Raw genomic sequence first — 18,533 nt, 5'->3', positions numbered from 1 at the left:
CAGATATGCAGATTCTTACCACATTCATGAGAGGGCACCAATTCTGAATAATGTGTATTGTGAACTCATGCCGTATGAAATTTCCTGTTGTAGAGAGTGCATAGCACATAGGAAGGTTTGCTACTGGAAAACCACCTCTGATAATTAGTGAGGTATAGACTCCTTCTTCAGGAAGTTGGTGGCCTTCTGTAGCTCATCCAGATGGATGAAATGACCTTCAGAGAAGCAGATGCCAAAAGTCTCCAGTCACTCACAGATACTTAAGTGCTCAATATTTGGGATTCAGTCTTGGTAAAGAACTATACTTTTTAACTAAACCATAGTGCCTACAGCCTTTATTGCTGCAGTTTCTGATCCTGTAATGCTAGTCATTCATTCACACATTGACAAACACGTATGGAGTCTTCTAGGTCAGTTCTATGTCTGTTGAATTTGAAAAGTGCTCTTAAGGAGAATACAGTTTAGTAGGGGAGACAAACCATTAAGCCGCTAAAAATAATAGGGTGTATTAAGTCTTATAAAAAAATGTAAAGAGCTGAAGAAATACAAAAGAGGGAACCATTTTATAGAACTGAGGGGAGTGGTGAGTATTATAGGGTGAATAAGAGTTTTCTTGGCAGGCAGGAATGGGAAGGGCATTTCCAAGAGAGCACGTGAGCCAGGGTCTGATGGCCACAGAGGGAGTGACATATTCTAGGATGGTGGTGGATGGGTTGGCAGTAGGAGTGTTAGAATTGACTGGAGCAGGTGATGATGGTGAGGTGGGGCCAAATACGAGGCTGGAAGAAAGGGTGAGACTACAGTGTGTTGAGAGGAAAGGAAGTAGAGGTGGGTTTGGAGTGTTGAAGAGAGAAGTGGTGGAACCATCTCTCCGTTCTCTAACTCGCTCTCCTTTTTTTCTCCCCACGTATTTTTGTTCATAGGGTTAGCCTTCTATCCCACTGTTTTATGATTGGCTTAGATGTCTTCTCCTAGGGAAGAGATTTTTGTCTTACCTATTTAGGTCTCTTGGCCACCTAATAGATGGCAAATAAATGTTTCTCAAGTTGGGCTATTCTGTGGATTAGCATCTTAACTGAGGTGTGTTACAACTTTAAAATTGTAAGGGTCTATGATTCTAAATAACATTTTTTTACACTGGCCTAATTTAATTTAGTCTAAATGGGAGAAATTCTTATCATTGACACTTAAAACTCCTTGGGCATCATAGCTTGTTTGACTTTTTTTCTTACATGTAATTTGTTTAAATTTGAAATTATTTGTCTAGGAAAGTGAAATGTTCGCATTTTGAAACTCTAAAAATAAAACACTGAAGAGATGATGCCAAAACAATGGTTTCAATCAGAAATGCTTTCTGAATCCAGCATCTAAATGAGAAATAATTACTGAATCAGGCCACGGTTACTAGGCATTCATTGTTTTAAGGCAATTAACAGCAGTATTGAGAAACTTAACTAATGAAATATTTTTAAAAGCCCTCAAGTTTTGTTCAGATTTCTAATGACTTGTGATGATCAAATGTTCCTTATATGCAAGATGTAATATAAATGATCATATCTATATAATAAAGTTTTAATGAATATCATTCTTATTCTCTTAGCAGATAGTTTCCCCAAATCAGATCACACCAATCATGTATTGTTTTATTTAAGATTAATTTAGAAACAGATGCCCTTCATAGTCATGAAATTTACTAAATTATATGAGATTAAATTTATTAAGGTAGTTTTCTGCAAATTTCTTCAGAAGAGTAAAGCTTGAGATGCAGATTTGAAATGAGGAAATTTCAGGAAACTCCATTTAACAGTCCTTTTTGATCTGTCTAGCAAGTCTTAGCAGTGTTAATTTCAGAAGCATTTTGATTTTGCTTGATTAATTTCAGAAGCATTTTACTTTTGTGTTTCTTTTCTCCTTATTTGGAAACATTTGCTATTTATTTCTTATATAAGATATAAGGCATTTAATAATACAACTGATCAGTGTATCAGCATAATTTATGATCCACTTAGTAACCTAATAATAAGCCTTTGAGGTTGTTTAAGTTCTAGATATAAGCTGTTAAAAGTAATTTAGTGCTTATTTTTTCAACAGATGTGAATTATTGAAAAGAAAATGGCCCAAAGGAGCTCTGTATTTCCTTCTCTTGTCACTGAGGAAAGGTATAATATATGGAAAATATGCATCTAAGGTATACTTTTCCTTTCTACCAATCCCATGAGGGCTTCTAGTGGGTGTGATGGTCATTTTAAATGAAGGCTCAGGCTGTTACATTATTCAAGAATTGTTTTGTTTACGGGCAAGAGAAGTACTATTGTGTATCCCATCGTAGATTCTAGTTTGTAGGATGCTGTGGACCACTCAGTGACCCTGAAGAGGAGATTCCATAGTAACCCTACAATAGGGTTGAACTTTCTGTTGACAGTGAAATATAGCTCTGGAGGCTTGAGGCTAATGTCCCTGTTATCCCTCTTAAATCAGAAGTTGCAAATCAGGCGTTCATAGGACAAAATTGGCTCATGGAAGTACATTGCTTGGCCTGCATGATCTTAAGTACTTTTTAAATGAGTTGTCAACATTTCAAAATCAGGTGATTTCACGTACACATCTGGATTTCCTGGCTCTTCTTGAAATATCAGATGATCTGGAAAAAGCAACCGGCATTCTCATGGTCACACATGGGTGGAGCAGAACTGTGGCTCCCTTTAGCTGTGGAATGCCCTTTTCCAGTTCTCCAAAGTCCCCACCACTCCCTAGTGCATCGTAGGTGGTGTGTTTCACTTGTTTATGTCGCCTGCCTGGCCCCTCGTGGGCATTTGAGTTTGTAACCACGCTTCGGGGGGAGGGAGGAGGAGGAGAGTGTGTCAGGAGACTTTGTTACCAGCTTAGATGGGGGAGACATCTCAGTGTGCCCTGTCCTGCCAGCCTTTTGCTCTTGGAGGTCAGGGAGCTGGCTACCAGCCCACTCAAGTCTGTGTGCACACTCATCTAAAGATCTTACCTGGCTCATGAACACTCTTTGGGGCAGAAACCCTGCTCCAAACTCCATTTAGCTTGTAGGGATAGAAAATTTGTATTTACTCCTTTGGGAAGTCTTGAGTCTGTCTTTAAAATGTCTTTTTTCCCAATTAACCACCCTTGTGATGTGGTTCCCCTCCGCAGGCGAGTTAGAACCATGCCCCGCCACAGCCAGTCCCTGACCATGGCGCCCTACTCCTCCGTGAGCCTAGTAGAGCAGCTGGAAGACAGGATCCTCTGCCATGAGAAAACGACTGCTGCCCTCGTGGAGCACGCCTTCCGCATTAAAGATGACATTGTCAACAGTTTGCAGAAAATGCAAAACAAGGGGGGAGGTGACCGCTTGGCCAGGCTTTTCTTGGAGGAGCACATCAGAAACATAACTGCCATAGTGAAGCAACTTAACCGGGACATTGAGGTAAGGCGTGTGAGAGTCAGGTGGACAATGACCCGTTTCCACAGTATTGCCCCACGTCAGAGACGTCACCAGGTCTACTTCCCACCCCCCTAGACAGTCATGCATTTAGATCAACCCTGTCTATCTTGTCTATTCTTAATGATCTCCAAGGAAACAGCTTGCACAAATATCCTAATTAAATTTATTCTGGTATTTGATAGCAGTTACTGTCAGTGTTATTTATGTTTAATCTAAATTTACCTTGCTGATTATTAGATCACTTTGTTTTGTTTGACTCTCAATGGAGACTGAGAACTAGTCAAAAAGTTCCACTGTAAAATCCTTTATATCTTTGAAGATAGCTATTAAATCAATTACTAGGTCAGCCTTTGCTGCTTCAGATGAAACGTTTCTAGGTCATAATGACTATGTGTAATACAGTTTATTACTCAAACAATTTAGGTATTTGAATTGCTTCTCAGACTGATAGTACTTTAGCTGCAATGGTGGGATCTAGGGAATAATTTTCCCTTTGGTAGCTACTATGTACTAATCCAATGATCAGAACCATTTACAAAATATTTCCAACGTCGGGTTAGCTCTCAATGCTGTTAATAGTTCCTTCACTCTAGAGAGCCCTCCTTGAAGTTCCTCCCTTGCCCCCAATTTCCTTCCTCTCAAGGAATCCCGAAGACCTAGCACGTGCCACTGTTACCATAGCATTTACTGAATAGGGCTGACATTGTTTCTTTACAAGTCTGTTTCTCCTAGTAGATTGTGAGCTTTTCACAAAGACAGGAATCTTGTTTTACTCATCTTTGCATTTTCCAGCACAATGTTTGGAGCAAAATACTATGAATGCTGTCATAGTCCATTTGTGCTGCTATACAAAATACCTGAGACTGGTAATTTATGAAGAACAGAAAATTTTTTCTCATAGTTCTTGAAGCTGGGAACCATTTGGTGTCTGGTGAGGGCCTTCTTGCTGCATCCTTACCTGGTGGAAGGCAGAAGGGCAAAAAGGAGGAGCACGGTGTCCTCTCATGGCAGAAGAGTGGAAGAGAGCAAACCTATTCCTGCAAGCCCTTTTGATAAGGGCCCTAATCCATTCATTAGGGCAGAGCCCTCATGACTTAATCACCTCCCAAAAGGCCCCACCTCTTAATGCCACTACAGTGAGGATTAAATTTCAACGTGAATTTTGGAGGGGTCACCATCATTCAAACCATAGCAAATGCTTATTAAGTGAATAATAATTTCATTTAGTGTGAAGTTAGGTGTAGATTGCTGGTAGCAAAAAGGACTAGAAGAGACCCTAAGGGCATCTATGCAAAGTGCATCCTTTTTAGATAGCCTCAGTGAAATGGCCTTAGGTCTCAAGGCCAGTTAGTGGCAATGCTGAGACTAAATCCAGGTGGTTAGTCCAAAATGTGTTCCTTTCCCTTTTCTACTTTGCCTCTTGGAAGCTCTTTTAGAAGGCTGATCTTATGTATCCAACTCTTAAATGTGACAGGCCATGCTGTTCAGCCATTCATTGCTTTCTGAGTATTTCTACCTCTTCAGGAAGAACTTGTTCATGAAACTAGGTAATTCTCGTGTTAGTAGTCACTGAGTTCTCCCCTGCCCCATCATTCTTTGTTGAGAATTCACTCGAACTGCTTCCACAATTAGCATTATTAGCAAACATATCTGGGAATCCAAAGTCATTAATCATTCTAGGCTTTTGCTAATTATGTCTCCAAACATGTTGTTTTAAGATAATGTTTGAACAATTTACAATGCAATAAGTTTTAAAGTAATTTCATTTTGCTGTTTTTCCAACAACTGAAACACATTTTATGTAATGATTATTCTTGCTTGAACCAGACAGCACTCTTTTTCGTTTACATATATTTTTGGAGTGTACAATTTTGCAAATGAAAAGATGATTTCTATTGTAGAAAGGGAAAACTTAGTAAAATCTAATTTTGGCAAAAAATTTAATTTGGGTATTTCGGTGTTTACTTTTTTTATAACTGGTAATAACTATATGTTATGATAAAGCAACAGCAAGGAAGTTTAGAAATTTAAGATTCTAATATGAAACACTAATTATATGGATTTATATATATTATGAATCTAAGCATGTCTACCCAAACATAACCAAAATTAGGATGCTTGATGAGATATCAAAATTGCTACATTGTTGCCAAACTTCATTAAAATGAAATCATGGTCTTAGTCTGTTTGGGCTGCTATGACAAATTAACATAGACTGGGTGGTTTAAACCACAGAAATGTATTTCTCATAATTCTAGAGACTGGGAAATCCAAGATCAAAGTGCTGGTAGATGCTGTGTCTGGTGAGGCAGTGCTTTCTGATTTATAGATGGCTATGTTCTTGTATCTTCACACAGCAGAATAGAGAGCAGAAGCAGCTCTTGTGTATTTCTTATAAGGGCACTAATCCCACTCATGAGAGCTCTGTCCTTATGACCTAATCACTTCCCAAAGGCCTCATCTCCTGATACCATCACATTGGGGGTTAAGATTTCAGCATATGAATTTTAGGGGGACACAAACATTCAGTCCATAACAATGGTGTCCAGTAAAATTTTAAAAGTACTTAAAGAAAGTCTTTATTTATAAGTAATGTAAAAATTGGGAGGGTGGGTATTATACAAAAGGTGATATTTGAATATTTAAGGCAAAGTGGTGTGAAGATATTCAAATTGTATTTCAGTGATTTGAAAGGTATATTTTTTGTTTGTAGATTCATAATGAATTTCTTCCATAAATTTCTTGGATTTTTATTATTTTTGCTACTGGTTTATACTTGTTTTTCAGTTCACTAAGTAAAATTTTACTGGGTATTTTGTAAGAATCTCCCTGCAAGTGATTTTATATTACAAAACTAAAGCTGAAGCCATTCTCGAGATGTAAAGCTCACTCCAGGTTCCTGAGACAGCTAGTCAAATTAAGATATATTAATACTATATCTTGGTAAATTTGCCTAGGTCAGTCTTTATGAATTTCTATCATGTGGCTCTGAATACAGTTACACATAGGAAGAACGTAAAATATATTGTCAAACCGTTAGCCTATGTGATCTTCAAGAGCTAGAACTGAGTCCTAACTTTTCTATTTTTAGCATCTACCTCAGTGTCTAGCACATAGTAGGAGCTCAATAAATGTTTCATAATCAAAGGCTCCAGGATCCTTGGCCCTTCCAGAACCCTATAATTATTGTCCAGTGTCAAAACAGATGACTCTTGTATAGGAGTACGTGCACAATAGGTACAATAAATGATGAATGGAAAAATTTATTATTTTAATACATCCCCACTCATGGTCTCCATTAGTAGGTTGCCTTGTGATATGGAGTATGTGATCAATTATTTATTCCTCAGAAACTTTCCACAAATTGTTATCATCATTATAAATTTAAAAGAGGTAATGTAGTCAACAATGAATTATACATGTCTGGATTATCCATACTGTCTTTGGTTTAAGCTGTTATCAATCCGTGGGAGCCAAGACCTGGTAAGCAGTCCATGGCCCTTTTATTGGTGGTAAGCTTTTACTTCCATGCCAGTTCGGTGGCTTGGAAAAATACTCTGAGCTCCCAGACTGTGTCTCTAGCCTTTGGGGAACAGGCAGTGAGATCTGCCACCTGGCTGGTCAGAATCTGACCCACTCCTGGTTTTCAAGTGCTTAGACTTCATAGTGTCACACTGGCTTGGGATATTTGCTTTGACCTAGTTGGGTTGTGGAAAACTGGATCAAGCACTCCTCTAATTGAGGAGATTATACATAGATGACTAATCTAATAATTGGCAAGTGGACTACTCGAGTTTTTTGAATTCAAGTGCTGAGTGCAGTGTTGGGCTTTATTAACATGTCAAAGCAAAGGTGTAGACAACAATTTTGACATATGTTGGACTGACAGCCAAGGCCTTAGTTAAATGTGCATCCAGCACTGCCAATGAGAAGAGAGTTTTAGCTTTTGGGCTTCATGTATTTTGCCTAAAAAGGGAATTTCAGCCTACAGCTAATTGCACTGGTCCCATTGGAAAAGGTATATCAGCAAAGGGATTTTGGTGATTATCATCCAAATTCATTTTGTTTTAACTCTGCCCATTAGATTTGGCTTGTCAGGTGACTTGACTGTATGGGGAGAAGACAGTGAATTGAATGGAATTTGAATATACATTCAGTTCTTTTGACAGACAAGTTTTTCATTGTAAATTAATAAATTGGTATTCTGCTCTCCACTTTGTTTCCAGTACATTTTAGCTTGTCTGAATTCATCTTTGAGAACCTGATCACCCTCAGCACTGACTAGAGACAATCTCTGAGCCCTCAACTTGGAACACCAGATCCTAGGACATGGAGCTAAATTACCTGATAAATTACTCAGTTACCCATTGAGAGCCAGGCATTGTTAGAGGCACTGGGGCTCCAGTAGTGACCCAGGCATACAAGGCCCTTGCTCTTAGCCCTATTCTACGTTCTAGTGGGGTGTACAGGCAGCAAATGCTAAGTAACTGTTTTAGTCCGTTTTGTATTGCTAGACGTACCTGAGACTGGGTAATTTATTAAGAAAATAGGTTTATTTGGCTTACGATTCTGGGACAGTTGCATCTGGCACGGGCCTCAGGCTGTTTCTACTCATGGTGGAAAAGTGGCAGACAGCCCGTGGGTACAAGCAGATCACATGGTGAGAGGAAGCAAGAGAGAGAGAGAAGGTGCCAGGGTCTTTTTAAGCAGTGAGCTCTCGCGGGAACTAATCGAGCGAGAACTCACTCATGAGCCCCCCTCCCCCAGGGAGAGCATTGATCCATTCATGAGGGATCCGCCCCCATGACTCAATCAGTTCCCAACACTGCCACATTGGGGATCAAATTTCCACATGAGTTTTGGAGGGGACAACACATCCAAACTCCATTAGTAACCAAGGTAATGTTTGGCTACATCAAGTGCACTGACAGATAAAGTGATGGAGAGTGATTGAGGGCCTATTTGAGAAAGGATGATAAGGGGGGAAGGTAACATGTGTACTGAGACTGGAAGGACAGAAGGGGCCAGCCAAGCCAAGGTGGTGGTGTGAGAAGAGGAAACATAGGGAGACCATTCCAGGGAGAGGGTAGTGCAGGTTCCAAGGCCGCAAGCAGGAAGAAGCCTGGTGTTTTTGAGGAGCAGAAAGAGGACCAATGGGCCAGAGCATCATGAGCCAAGGGAGAGGGCCAGCTTGCATGCCTCAAAGGCTGTGATAAGTTTGGGGTTTGGAAATGGGAGGCCATTATTCCATTATTTAGTTTTAAGCCAAGGAATTTAAATAATTCACTCATACTCTTGGTGCTGCAGACACATTAGTGAATAAAACAGATAAAACCCCTTACCATTGTGGAACTCACAGATTGATTTATGTTTTGAAAAGATTACTTGGAATGGAGAAGGGATTTTCGGGGAGCAAGAATGGAAGCAGAGAGATGGGTTGGGGTCTACCCCAGAAGTTCTGGGGAGAGTTGATGGCAGCTTGGTTTAGGGGAGTCACAGGGGAGATGTAGAGAAGTGGGTGGATTCTGGATCTATTTTGGAGGTAGAGCTGGCAGGACTTCCTGTGTGTTGGAGGTAGAGACTTCTGTTTTGGACTTGGCAAGTTTTACAGGCCCGTTGAATATCCAGGTGGAAATGCCAAGAAGGCAATTTGATATATGAGTCTGGAACTCTGGGGAATTGTAAGTCTGTGTGTGGAGATAAAAAGCCATGTAGGAACATACTACTTTATAAGGCCCTGCCCTGATACTGTCGGGCCTTTCTCTAGGTGATATTGGAGTTACACTTTCATTTCCAAATCCTTACTAATCTAGGAAGAGTTGCAGAAGAAGAAACATGGAGAGCTGTTTCTTTCCTGGTCCTTCCTCAACAACCCTGGCTTGTCTGGGTGGCTTGGAAGTCCCATGGCATGGGTTGTCATCACCTTTAGCATAAACAGCATTACATGGCACATTGAAGCTCACACAGGGGTCCCTATTCCATGCTGTATTTGAAAGGGAGGTTCTTTAAAGATAAGCCATATCTGAGAAAGAATAAATGAAGACCTGGGATGCCTCTTTTTCAAGGTGGCTGGCCTCTTCTTTCTGCCTGTGTGAGACATGTTTATTATATGGACTTGGGCCATGCGCTTACCACCCTGTAGTCTTTCCTGCTGCAACTGAGCTCCCTGAAGGTATGACTGGTGCTGAGCACATAGTAGGCATGCAAAAAACAGTTTCTTTAATTGAATTGACAATAATGGAGCTTTGGTGATATTCTTTTTTTAAGCAAATGTATCATGATGACATACTGTTCCAAAATGACAAATTAGGGAACATTACTGCCTTTACAGAGGGATTGTTTTCCTAAGGCTTCCTTCTAGAACTCCTTTAAATAGTAAGCTCTCTAATCCTTTCTGTTTTCATGTAACTTTTCAGTAATGTGAATACTGTCTTAAGCTCAGATATAATTCTTTTCTGTGTTATTCAAAGCACCTCTAATTCTCAAATTTAAATTTTCTTATTCTAAGCATTAAAACAAAAACACAAAAAGCTATAAAAGTAATATATGCCCATTGTGGGAAATACAAAAAAGAGAAATTAACCATAATTCCACCCTAGAGATAAACAAAACATTAACATTCTAGTATTTTATATACATCTTAATACACAGCTGGAATCATGTCGTATATGTATTTTATGCCCTTTCTTTTTGTTTAATATTCAATTGTTTTTAAAAGCCCTCCATGAATGTTAGTGTTTGAATAAAAATGTACCTTGTAAAATACTTGGTATGTATATCACACTGTGAAGACATCTTTGTGCATACATTTTTATCATTTCTTCTTCTTATTATTTCCTTTAAGATTAATTCCAAGAGCTAGAGTTACTGGGTCAAAGGTTAGGAACACTGTGAATATATTTGGCTGCATCACTCTCCAGAAAAGTTGTATCAGGAAGGGCCAGCTGTGCCTTTTTGATTACTAATATACTTTTTAGTACTATAAATTCAAAGTATTTGAAAATGGTCTGATTTTTTTATTTTTTAAAGAATAGACTTTATTTTTCAGAGCACTTTTAGGTTCACAGCAAGATCAAGCGGAAAGTACAGAGAGCTGCCATACAGGCCCTGCTCCCACATATGCGTGGCCTCCCCCGCTGTCAACATCCCACACCAGAGTGGTTCACTTTAATGGTGTGATTTTTATTTCCTGTTGCTTTGCTTACTGGAAAGGTTGAATCTTTAAAAAAAAAAAAGTGTTTATTTTTAGCTCCTCTTTTGTGAATTGCTTTCCATTTTCTTTGCTTAGTGATTAAGAAACAACTCAGATGAAGTAAGATTGGTTATAGCCTTTGTCATCTCTATAGGGTCTAAGGCAGTGTTACTCCAGGAGTGGTCTATGGACCATGAACATCCACATTCCCAGGCCCATTCCCTAGCTTTGATTTTCTGGGCACGGTGCCCAGGAATTTGCATTATATAACAAGCACCCCAAAGATAACTGAGAACCTCTGGTCTTACGCCTTATTATAAACAAAGGTTTGAAACATTACATATAAAAAGAATAACTGTTGCTGTCCATTAATTATAACTAATAGGTGTTACTTCCTATTAAGAGAGAAAGGGAGGAGAGCTCGCCAGCTCCTTTTCATCCGTGGGAGAATACCAGAAACACATTAGTCAGACCCGAAGTTTTCCTGCAAGAATCTGTTCAGATGACTAACATTTTGTCATTCACAGGTGATTGTAACTACTTTGCAATCCTCTTCATAAAGCAGGCTCATTCAGAAAAAGCTGGAAACTATAGGAAATAACAGAGAGGTCTGTCAATTCCAAGTTCCTTTCAGTGAAATATTTTTCTTACTGTCACTCCATCTATAGTGGCTTCAACCAGGTTTCCAATAGGAAAACACAGAATACTCACATTTCTAATTTCTACTTTTTACTACGAAGTTTGAAAATCCTAAAAAATGTACATAAGTGTACTTTTCTGTATGTATGTTATACTTCAAAAAAAAAAAAGGGAGAAAATAGTTGAGAAAGGGGAGCACAAAAACAATTTCTATAAGCATAATTATATTGTCTATATCTGGGCTTTTCTGTTCATTTTCAAATGGGACTGCAAATTGTCAGTATATCAGAAAACATCAGATTTCTGGCAATAAATAGAAACAGTAGATACCCAGGAATGTATGCTCAAGAAACCTCTAAATTGGTACAGGAGGTGAGGGGAAGGTGATGGTTTAGTGTTTCTGCTTCCACTCTCTTCCCAATCCCAGTGCCTCCTTCCTGAACAGCTGGGTAGGTGGGCAGGAAGGCCTGGGAGAGCCATGGAGAGAGGATCTGGGCCCAGTGGTTGAGAGTCCACGGAGGAGGGGCCAGTCTCACTGCCTTGCACCATGTGACTGAGCCAGTCTCCTGCCTGCCTGTGGAGGTGGGCTGTGTCCCCACTGCCTCTGGCTGGGGAAGCTGAGGAGGGCAGGATGCAGAGAGGCTTCCTCCAGGTGTCTCACCTGGAGACTGTCCCTGGGCACTCACTGGCTGCATGTCCAGCCTACAGACTCTTTCCACTATACTCAGGAGTGTACACCTACTTAAAGCACGTCAATGAGCAGAGAAAGAAAAGTCACATCACACCTAAGGGGGCCCAGCAGCCAGAAGGAGGAAGAATAAGCACAGCCCTCAGAGCAGGTGCAAATGAAATAGGAAGCAGGTGGATCTTGAATGAAAAATAATTTGTACATTGAAGGAGATCCAAGTGTAACATAAAATTTCTTCCTTGAACTTAGCTTTTTAAAAATCGTAGATAAATTAGAGACAATTAGATGCCCATAAGACAAAGTAGAAGAAATCCCTGAAACATCAGCTCCAAATGCAAAGAGAGAGAAACCATGTAGGAAATGATAAAAGCCTTGATGAACAGACCCAGGACCCCTGGCATGTGAATAATAGGAGTCTCAGAGGGAGGAAAAGAAACAGATGGAGAAGAAGTGTTAGTCCCATAGAAGAAGTTTTACCTGAGCTGAAGAAAAATCTGAGACTGTAGATTGAAAAGTTCACTGAGTTCCAGGTAGAATTGAATTAAAAAAAAAAAAAGGCCAACAGTTAGATAAATTCTGATAAAAGTTCTGAACTCTAAAGATGAAGAAAAATCTTATAAACTTCTAGGCATAAGGAGCCAATGTACTTATAGAGGAAGAAGATTCAGACTTCCTAACAGCCTAGAAGTTCATTTTAACTCAAGAATTCTATATCCTGTTAATTTATCACCCACCCTTCAGGGTGAGGGAAGGATGATTATTGACACGTCAGGGATTCAGAGAGTCTTTCCTCCACATGCCTGATGTGAGGAAAATGCTCGGGGAAAGATTCTAACCAAAATACTGTGCATTTAAACAGAGTCCCTAAGACAGGAGAAAATGAAAAGGCTCAAAGGTGATCAGTGATCCTTAAAAAAAGACCTATATAATGACACATAAATAGATATTGGTAAATACCTAGGACTATGTAACAGAAGTGCTGAAAAGGAAAAAATAGTGAAATACAAGAGACATTCAGCAAGCAAAATTCTAATTATAGCCCAACTAGAAGTATGGAGATATTTTAGCAAAGCCTCGTTGGGGTGGGGGAAGCGCAAGAGGCGAGAAAAGTAAAACGGTTCCAAATAAGTCACGTGGGATTGAGGGGCGAAGGGGTAGGCGTGAAGGTGTGCTGGATGTCTCACACCGGGTGAGCTTTGCAAGGACAGAGCTCGGAGTTGACGTGCATATGGTTTGCAAACTGGGAAGGAGTTGACTGTTCATTGAAGGACGGTGTCCGGGAACATTTCCCAGTTAACAAGGGGAGAAAAGGGAACAAATGGCAACCTGACTAAACCAGTTGAAACAAGGAAAAGGAGGAAGCAAACAAGAGAAAGCAACATGAATTATAAGAATGAAGTGCGATGAAAAGGTTTCGGAATGCGCGGACAAACGAGGCAGGTGAGTGTCACGTTTGGAGGCACACTCTATGGAGCCAGACCTGCTGGGTCCAGACCCCAGCTCTGCCACTCGTGGACCAGGTGGCCCAGGGCAAGTGACAACCTCTTAGAGATCGCACCATCTATGAAATGTGGGTTATTATAGTACCTCCTACATAGAGCGTTGTGAGGATTGAATGAGCTAACATGCCTGAAGTACCAGAACAGTGCCTGGTGTACAATTAGACCAAGCAAGAGTTTGCTTTATTATTTATAAAATATAGCAGCAATATTAGTAAGTACAGTAGCAGTATTAGTATCAGGTAAGGTCAAATTTAATGTTAAAAGCACTAAATAGAGTAAAGAAGGTTACATGTAATGGTATAAACACTTTTATCATAGATCTATATGTATCAAATAAAATGGCAGCTAAGTACATAGAGTAATAAGTATTAAAGGTGCGAAGAGAACTTGATGGAAACATTCTACAGTGGGAGAATTCATAATTCCTCTTTCACAGCTGTAGGATCGAGTAGTCAAAAATAAATAAGATCTAGAGAAAATGAATAATGGAATCAGCAAACTCAATGTAATAGACAATGTTGAGCCTTTCATTCAGGGATTAGAAAATATATATTTTTGCATGTTTGTGAAATATTAAAAAAAAAGTCAGGACTGGCTATTTAGCTCAGTTGGTTAGAGTGTGGCGCTGATTAACACCAGAGTCCAGGTTCAGTCCCTGTACTGGCCAGCTGCCAAAAAACAAACAAAAAATAATCTACCATGTGCCACAAAGCAAATCTTAACACATTCAATAAATTAGATATTTTACAGATCATATTTTTTAATCAAAAGCTAATACAACGAAAATTAAATAATAAAAATGACCAAAGGAACGTAACTGCTTGGAAATGAAGAAACACAGTTCTGGGTACTGTGTACATCAGTATGATGTATTTGGGAGGCATTGGTTCCGGGACCTCCTGTAAATACCAAAATCCGTGAATGCCCAAGTCTGTGATATAAAATGGCATATGGTACTTGCATATAACCTATGCAGATCCACCATATACTCTAAATCACCTCTAGATTACTTATGATGCCTAATACAATGTAAACACTATGTAAATGCTATAGCAAATAGTTGCTATACTGTATTGTTTTTGTATTTGTACTATTTTTATTATTTTAAAAATTTTTTTCACATATTTTTGATCTGCAGTTGGTTGAATCCATGGATGTGGAACCCATGGATATGGAGGCCAACTATAATCCTTAGATATCTAGATATTCGTAGATCAAAGAGGAATTCAACACAGAAATTAAAACAGAAAAAAAAAAAACCCACTTCACACCCAACCTATGGACATAGCAAGTACTGTTTTAAAAAGAAAATGTCTTTATTATTAAGGAAGAAATAATAAAAATAAAGAAACTTAGTTTTTATTGGTAAATTAAGGGACTTGGTCCAAGAGTAGTTTATAAGGTTTTTCTCTCTCTTTCTAAACCTCCTGTTCTCTGTATCTGTGTATACAGGTGACTGTTGAAAAGGAGCCTCTTATGAAAAAATGAGTTAAACATTCTTATTTTTGCTAAAAGTATAGGATGATTTTGTGGCAGCATGTAAATTCTCAAATGACTCTCTTAGTGGTTTTCTGTTTTGTCCAGGTACTCCAGGAGCAAATCCGTGCCAGGGACAACATTAGCTACGGAACTAATTCTGCCTTAAAGACCCTGGAGATGCGTCAGCTCTCTGGTTTGGGAGATCTTCGAGGAAGAGTGGCAAGGTAGGTCTTCAAATGCTGGGGACTCTGCTCATCACAAACTGTTTTTCATAAACTCCGTTTTAGCAGAGAATATATTCATGAAGCTCAGAAGCAAATTTCTTGCATTTTAGTGCATCCCCTCCCTGCCTTGCCCATAAAATCTAGCAGTAGAAGTTAAACCTGCTTGTGAGCATGCCATGATTTCTTGTGTTTCTGTGATTGAAAGTTTTGAAAACAGCTCTTTCAGCTCACATAGTATGAAAAGTGCTGCTCTCTCTGCTCAGTGTGCTCCGTGGACCAGCAGTGTGGGCATCAACCTTGTTAGAAATGTGCAATCTCAGGCCCACCCCACAAGTGCTGAATTAGAATCTGTGTTTTAACAAGATCCCTGGATTTATGGCATGCTCATGTTTGAGAAGCACTGTACCAGGACAGTGTCTAGGATTATTTTTATCTGGCTGGGACAAAATTGTACAAAGTATTTGTGGGCCTCTTCTGCCCTCTGCTGCTGTTAAGAGCCAAGCACAGGAACGTGTGCCAGCACTGGAACTGCAGGCAAATAGGCAATTGGGATCAGCCTGAGATAACAAGGAGGTGGTCTGTGGGGAGTGGAGATGGAAGAAAGAACAGGGACCCACAGGGTCCAAGGCCTCTTTGAAGCACAGAGGAGTAGTGTTAGGGCATATCTGTGCAGACAACACACGGAGGGCCTTGGATGCTGGGCATGGGTGTTTGAGTCTGCTGGGTAAAGATCTACGTAACAGCAGAGGGCTGCATGGATTGAATGGAGGACTGGTTGATCACACTCCTTCTGTGGTTTTCTGTGCTCATCAGGATGAACTCCAGTCTCCCTAGTATGACCCTCAGGGTCGGACACCCTCAGACCTCCTCACCTCTCTCTCCCTTTGCCCTGTACCTTTCAGCAGCAATTAGCTGTTTGTTAGTCCCTGAATAGCCACGGTCTCCTATCGCTGTGCCTTTGCACCTGCTGTTCTGCACCTAGCATGCCTCTCCTTCTTTTCTAACTTCTTGTCAGTCTTTAAAGTTCAGCTCCTATGTCACCTGCTCAGGAAGTCTTCCCTGACTTCTTTCTTGAGTCTCTCTGTTGTCTTCTCACTCTGCCATCTTCACTGTCTTGGGCTGGGGTTCCATATCTTTTATTTCTGTAGGCAAATGCCTGGACAGTCTGTGGAAAACAGTGGATATTCAACAAATGTTTGTTTGAATGAATGAATGATCTAGAAAAATCACTGTAATAGGAATGGAAAACCTTGAATCCTTACTTGTAGACTTTGGCTTAAAAGAAACCCCAGCTCTGTGATAGCTCTCAGAACAGTGAGGAGGTAGAAAAACTTGAGAGCTCTAGGGCAGAGTAGGGATTTCAGGAGAAGCTCGAGGACCTGTGCAGTCACTTTAGGTGCAGATGAAGACCACCTGAGGCAAAATGTGTACGGGGCTTAATGCAGTGCTTGGGATGGAGTGAACGTGCAGCAAATGGCGGCTATTGTCACCTCGGGGGCAATAGTGATGAAATTGTCGTTATGATACCGGTTCTAACAGAAAGTAGAGAAATTATTTTGAAATACTTTCAGGAATCTCATATTCCTCTTCAGTTTCTTATCAACTTCTCTACCTAACTTATTGTTTCTCTCTAACAAATGTTTTTATTCTAAAGCTATCAAAAACGTGTTATGAGCACTAGGTATTTTTGCTTTGTTTTGTGGCTATATTTGTCTTTCTCCTGGAATGCTGGGACATTGTTAAAATGAATTCACGTGAAATAAAAATTTTTGGACAAAATTTTGGCTTTCTTGCATTGATTATGTAATTGTATTGAAGGTGTATGAACTTTTTAAGTGATATTGTTAAATTAAAATTGCTGTATTATTTCATATTTAGTTTTATAGTTTTTATGGTTCCATTGGTGATGTAATTAATAGGAAACAGACCCTGATTTTTTTCCCTGTAGATCCAGCTCAGAAGGGCAAAGGCAAGTTCTCCACAGAGGTGAGAGACACCTTTGCCCCACTAAGCATAGCTCCGCTAAACAGGATTTGGTCAGAGGTTTCCTTCCTTCCTTTCCTGAAGCAGAGTTCAAATACATCAGCTTTCCTGTTCCTACCGGAACATTTGGTCCATTATCTGGCTTGTCTTCTCCACTTTTCCAAGACTCAGTGGCCACTTCCACTTTCTTCTGTGAGGTCTGTTTGCATGATGACAGAGCCTTAGGGGGAAAATATCTGTGTGCTAGGTAGATGTATAAGTTCCCGCCTCGGTGCATATTGGGAATTGGAGTAGGATGATACTGGGAGCCCTTCATTAATGGGCCCAACAGAGAGGCATGTGGCCTCCTCTCTCTCTCTCCCCCCTCTCTCTCTCTCTCTGGACATCTTTAGTGAGATATAACTCACATACCAAATAAGTCAGCTATTCAAATTATACAGTTCAGTGGTTTTTAGGATATTCACAGAGTTGTGTAACTATTGCTGCAATAGGTTTTAGGGCATTTTCATCATCCAAAAAGAAACCCCCATTAGCAGTTGCTTCCCATTTCCCCCCAACCTCCCCGGTTCCCCAGTCCATTGGAACCACCAACTACTTTTTGTCTCTCATGGATTTGCTTCTTCTGGACATATGATGTGAAAATTGATGTGAATGGAACCATTCCATATGTGGTCTTACCCTTCGTATGTTTTCAGGGTTCATCTGTGCTGTAGCATAGATCAGTATTTAATTCCTTTTTATGGCTGAATAATATTCTTTTGTATACCACATTCTGTTTATCCATTCATCAATTGGACATTTGGGTCGTTTCCACTTTTTGGTTCTTAAAATTAGTGCTGCTGTGAACATTTGTGTACAAGTTTTTGTGTGGTCATGTTTTAATTTCTCTTGGATGTGTATCTAGAATGCAATTGTTGAGTAATATGTTAACTCTATATTTAACCTTTAGGAGCAGAAGAGCTAGACTGTTTTCCAAAGTGGCTGTACTATTCACATTGCCACCAATAGTGTATGAGGGTTTCTCTTTCTCCACTTCCTCACCAACACTTGCTCCCTGTTCTTCTGATTGTAGACATGCTAGTGGGTTTGAAGTGGTTTTGATTTGCATTCCCCTAATGACTAATGGTGTTGAACATCATTTCATGTGCTTATTGCTCATTTGTATGTCTTCTTCTTTGGAGAAATGTTTTCTCCGATCCCTTGCTCATTTTTAAATTGGGTTAATTTTTTTTTTATTATTGAGTTGTAGGAGTCCTTTATATATTCTAACTACAATTCCCTTATCAGATATCTGATTTGAAAAGATTTTTCCCATTCTAAGTGTTGTCTTTTCAATTTCTTGATTGTGTTCTTTGAAACACAAAAATTTTAATCT

The 18,533-nt window shown here is 39.7% G+C and overlaps 1 protein-coding gene across 1 annotated transcript in view; it reads left to right on the top strand.

The window, feature by feature from the left end:
• The first annotated feature begins 2,168 nt into the window (after window positions 1–2,168).
• FAM81A (family with sequence similarity 81 member A) overlaps window positions 2,169–18,533 on the top strand; it is a 34,903-nt gene continuing 18,538 nt past the window's right edge. Inside the window, exons 1-3 of the mRNA XM_063088413.1 lie at window positions 2,169–2,188; window positions 3,160–3,433; window positions 15,057–15,175. Of these exons, the coding sequence (XP_062944483.1) occupies window positions 2,169–2,188; window positions 3,160–3,433; window positions 15,057–15,175 (413 nt within the window). The remainder of the gene's footprint in view (window positions 2,189–3,159; window positions 3,434–15,056; window positions 15,176–18,533) is intronic.

Source organism: Cynocephalus volans, chromosome 3 (genome assembly GCF_027409185.1).
Source record: "Cynocephalus volans isolate mCynVol1 chromosome 3, mCynVol1.pri, whole genome shotgun sequence".
Taxonomy (NCBI): Eukaryota; Metazoa; Chordata; class Mammalia; order Dermoptera; family Cynocephalidae; genus Cynocephalus; species Cynocephalus volans.
The sequence above is the reverse complement of the archived record's forward strand: the minus strand, read 5'-3'. Positions and strand labels throughout refer to the sequence as shown.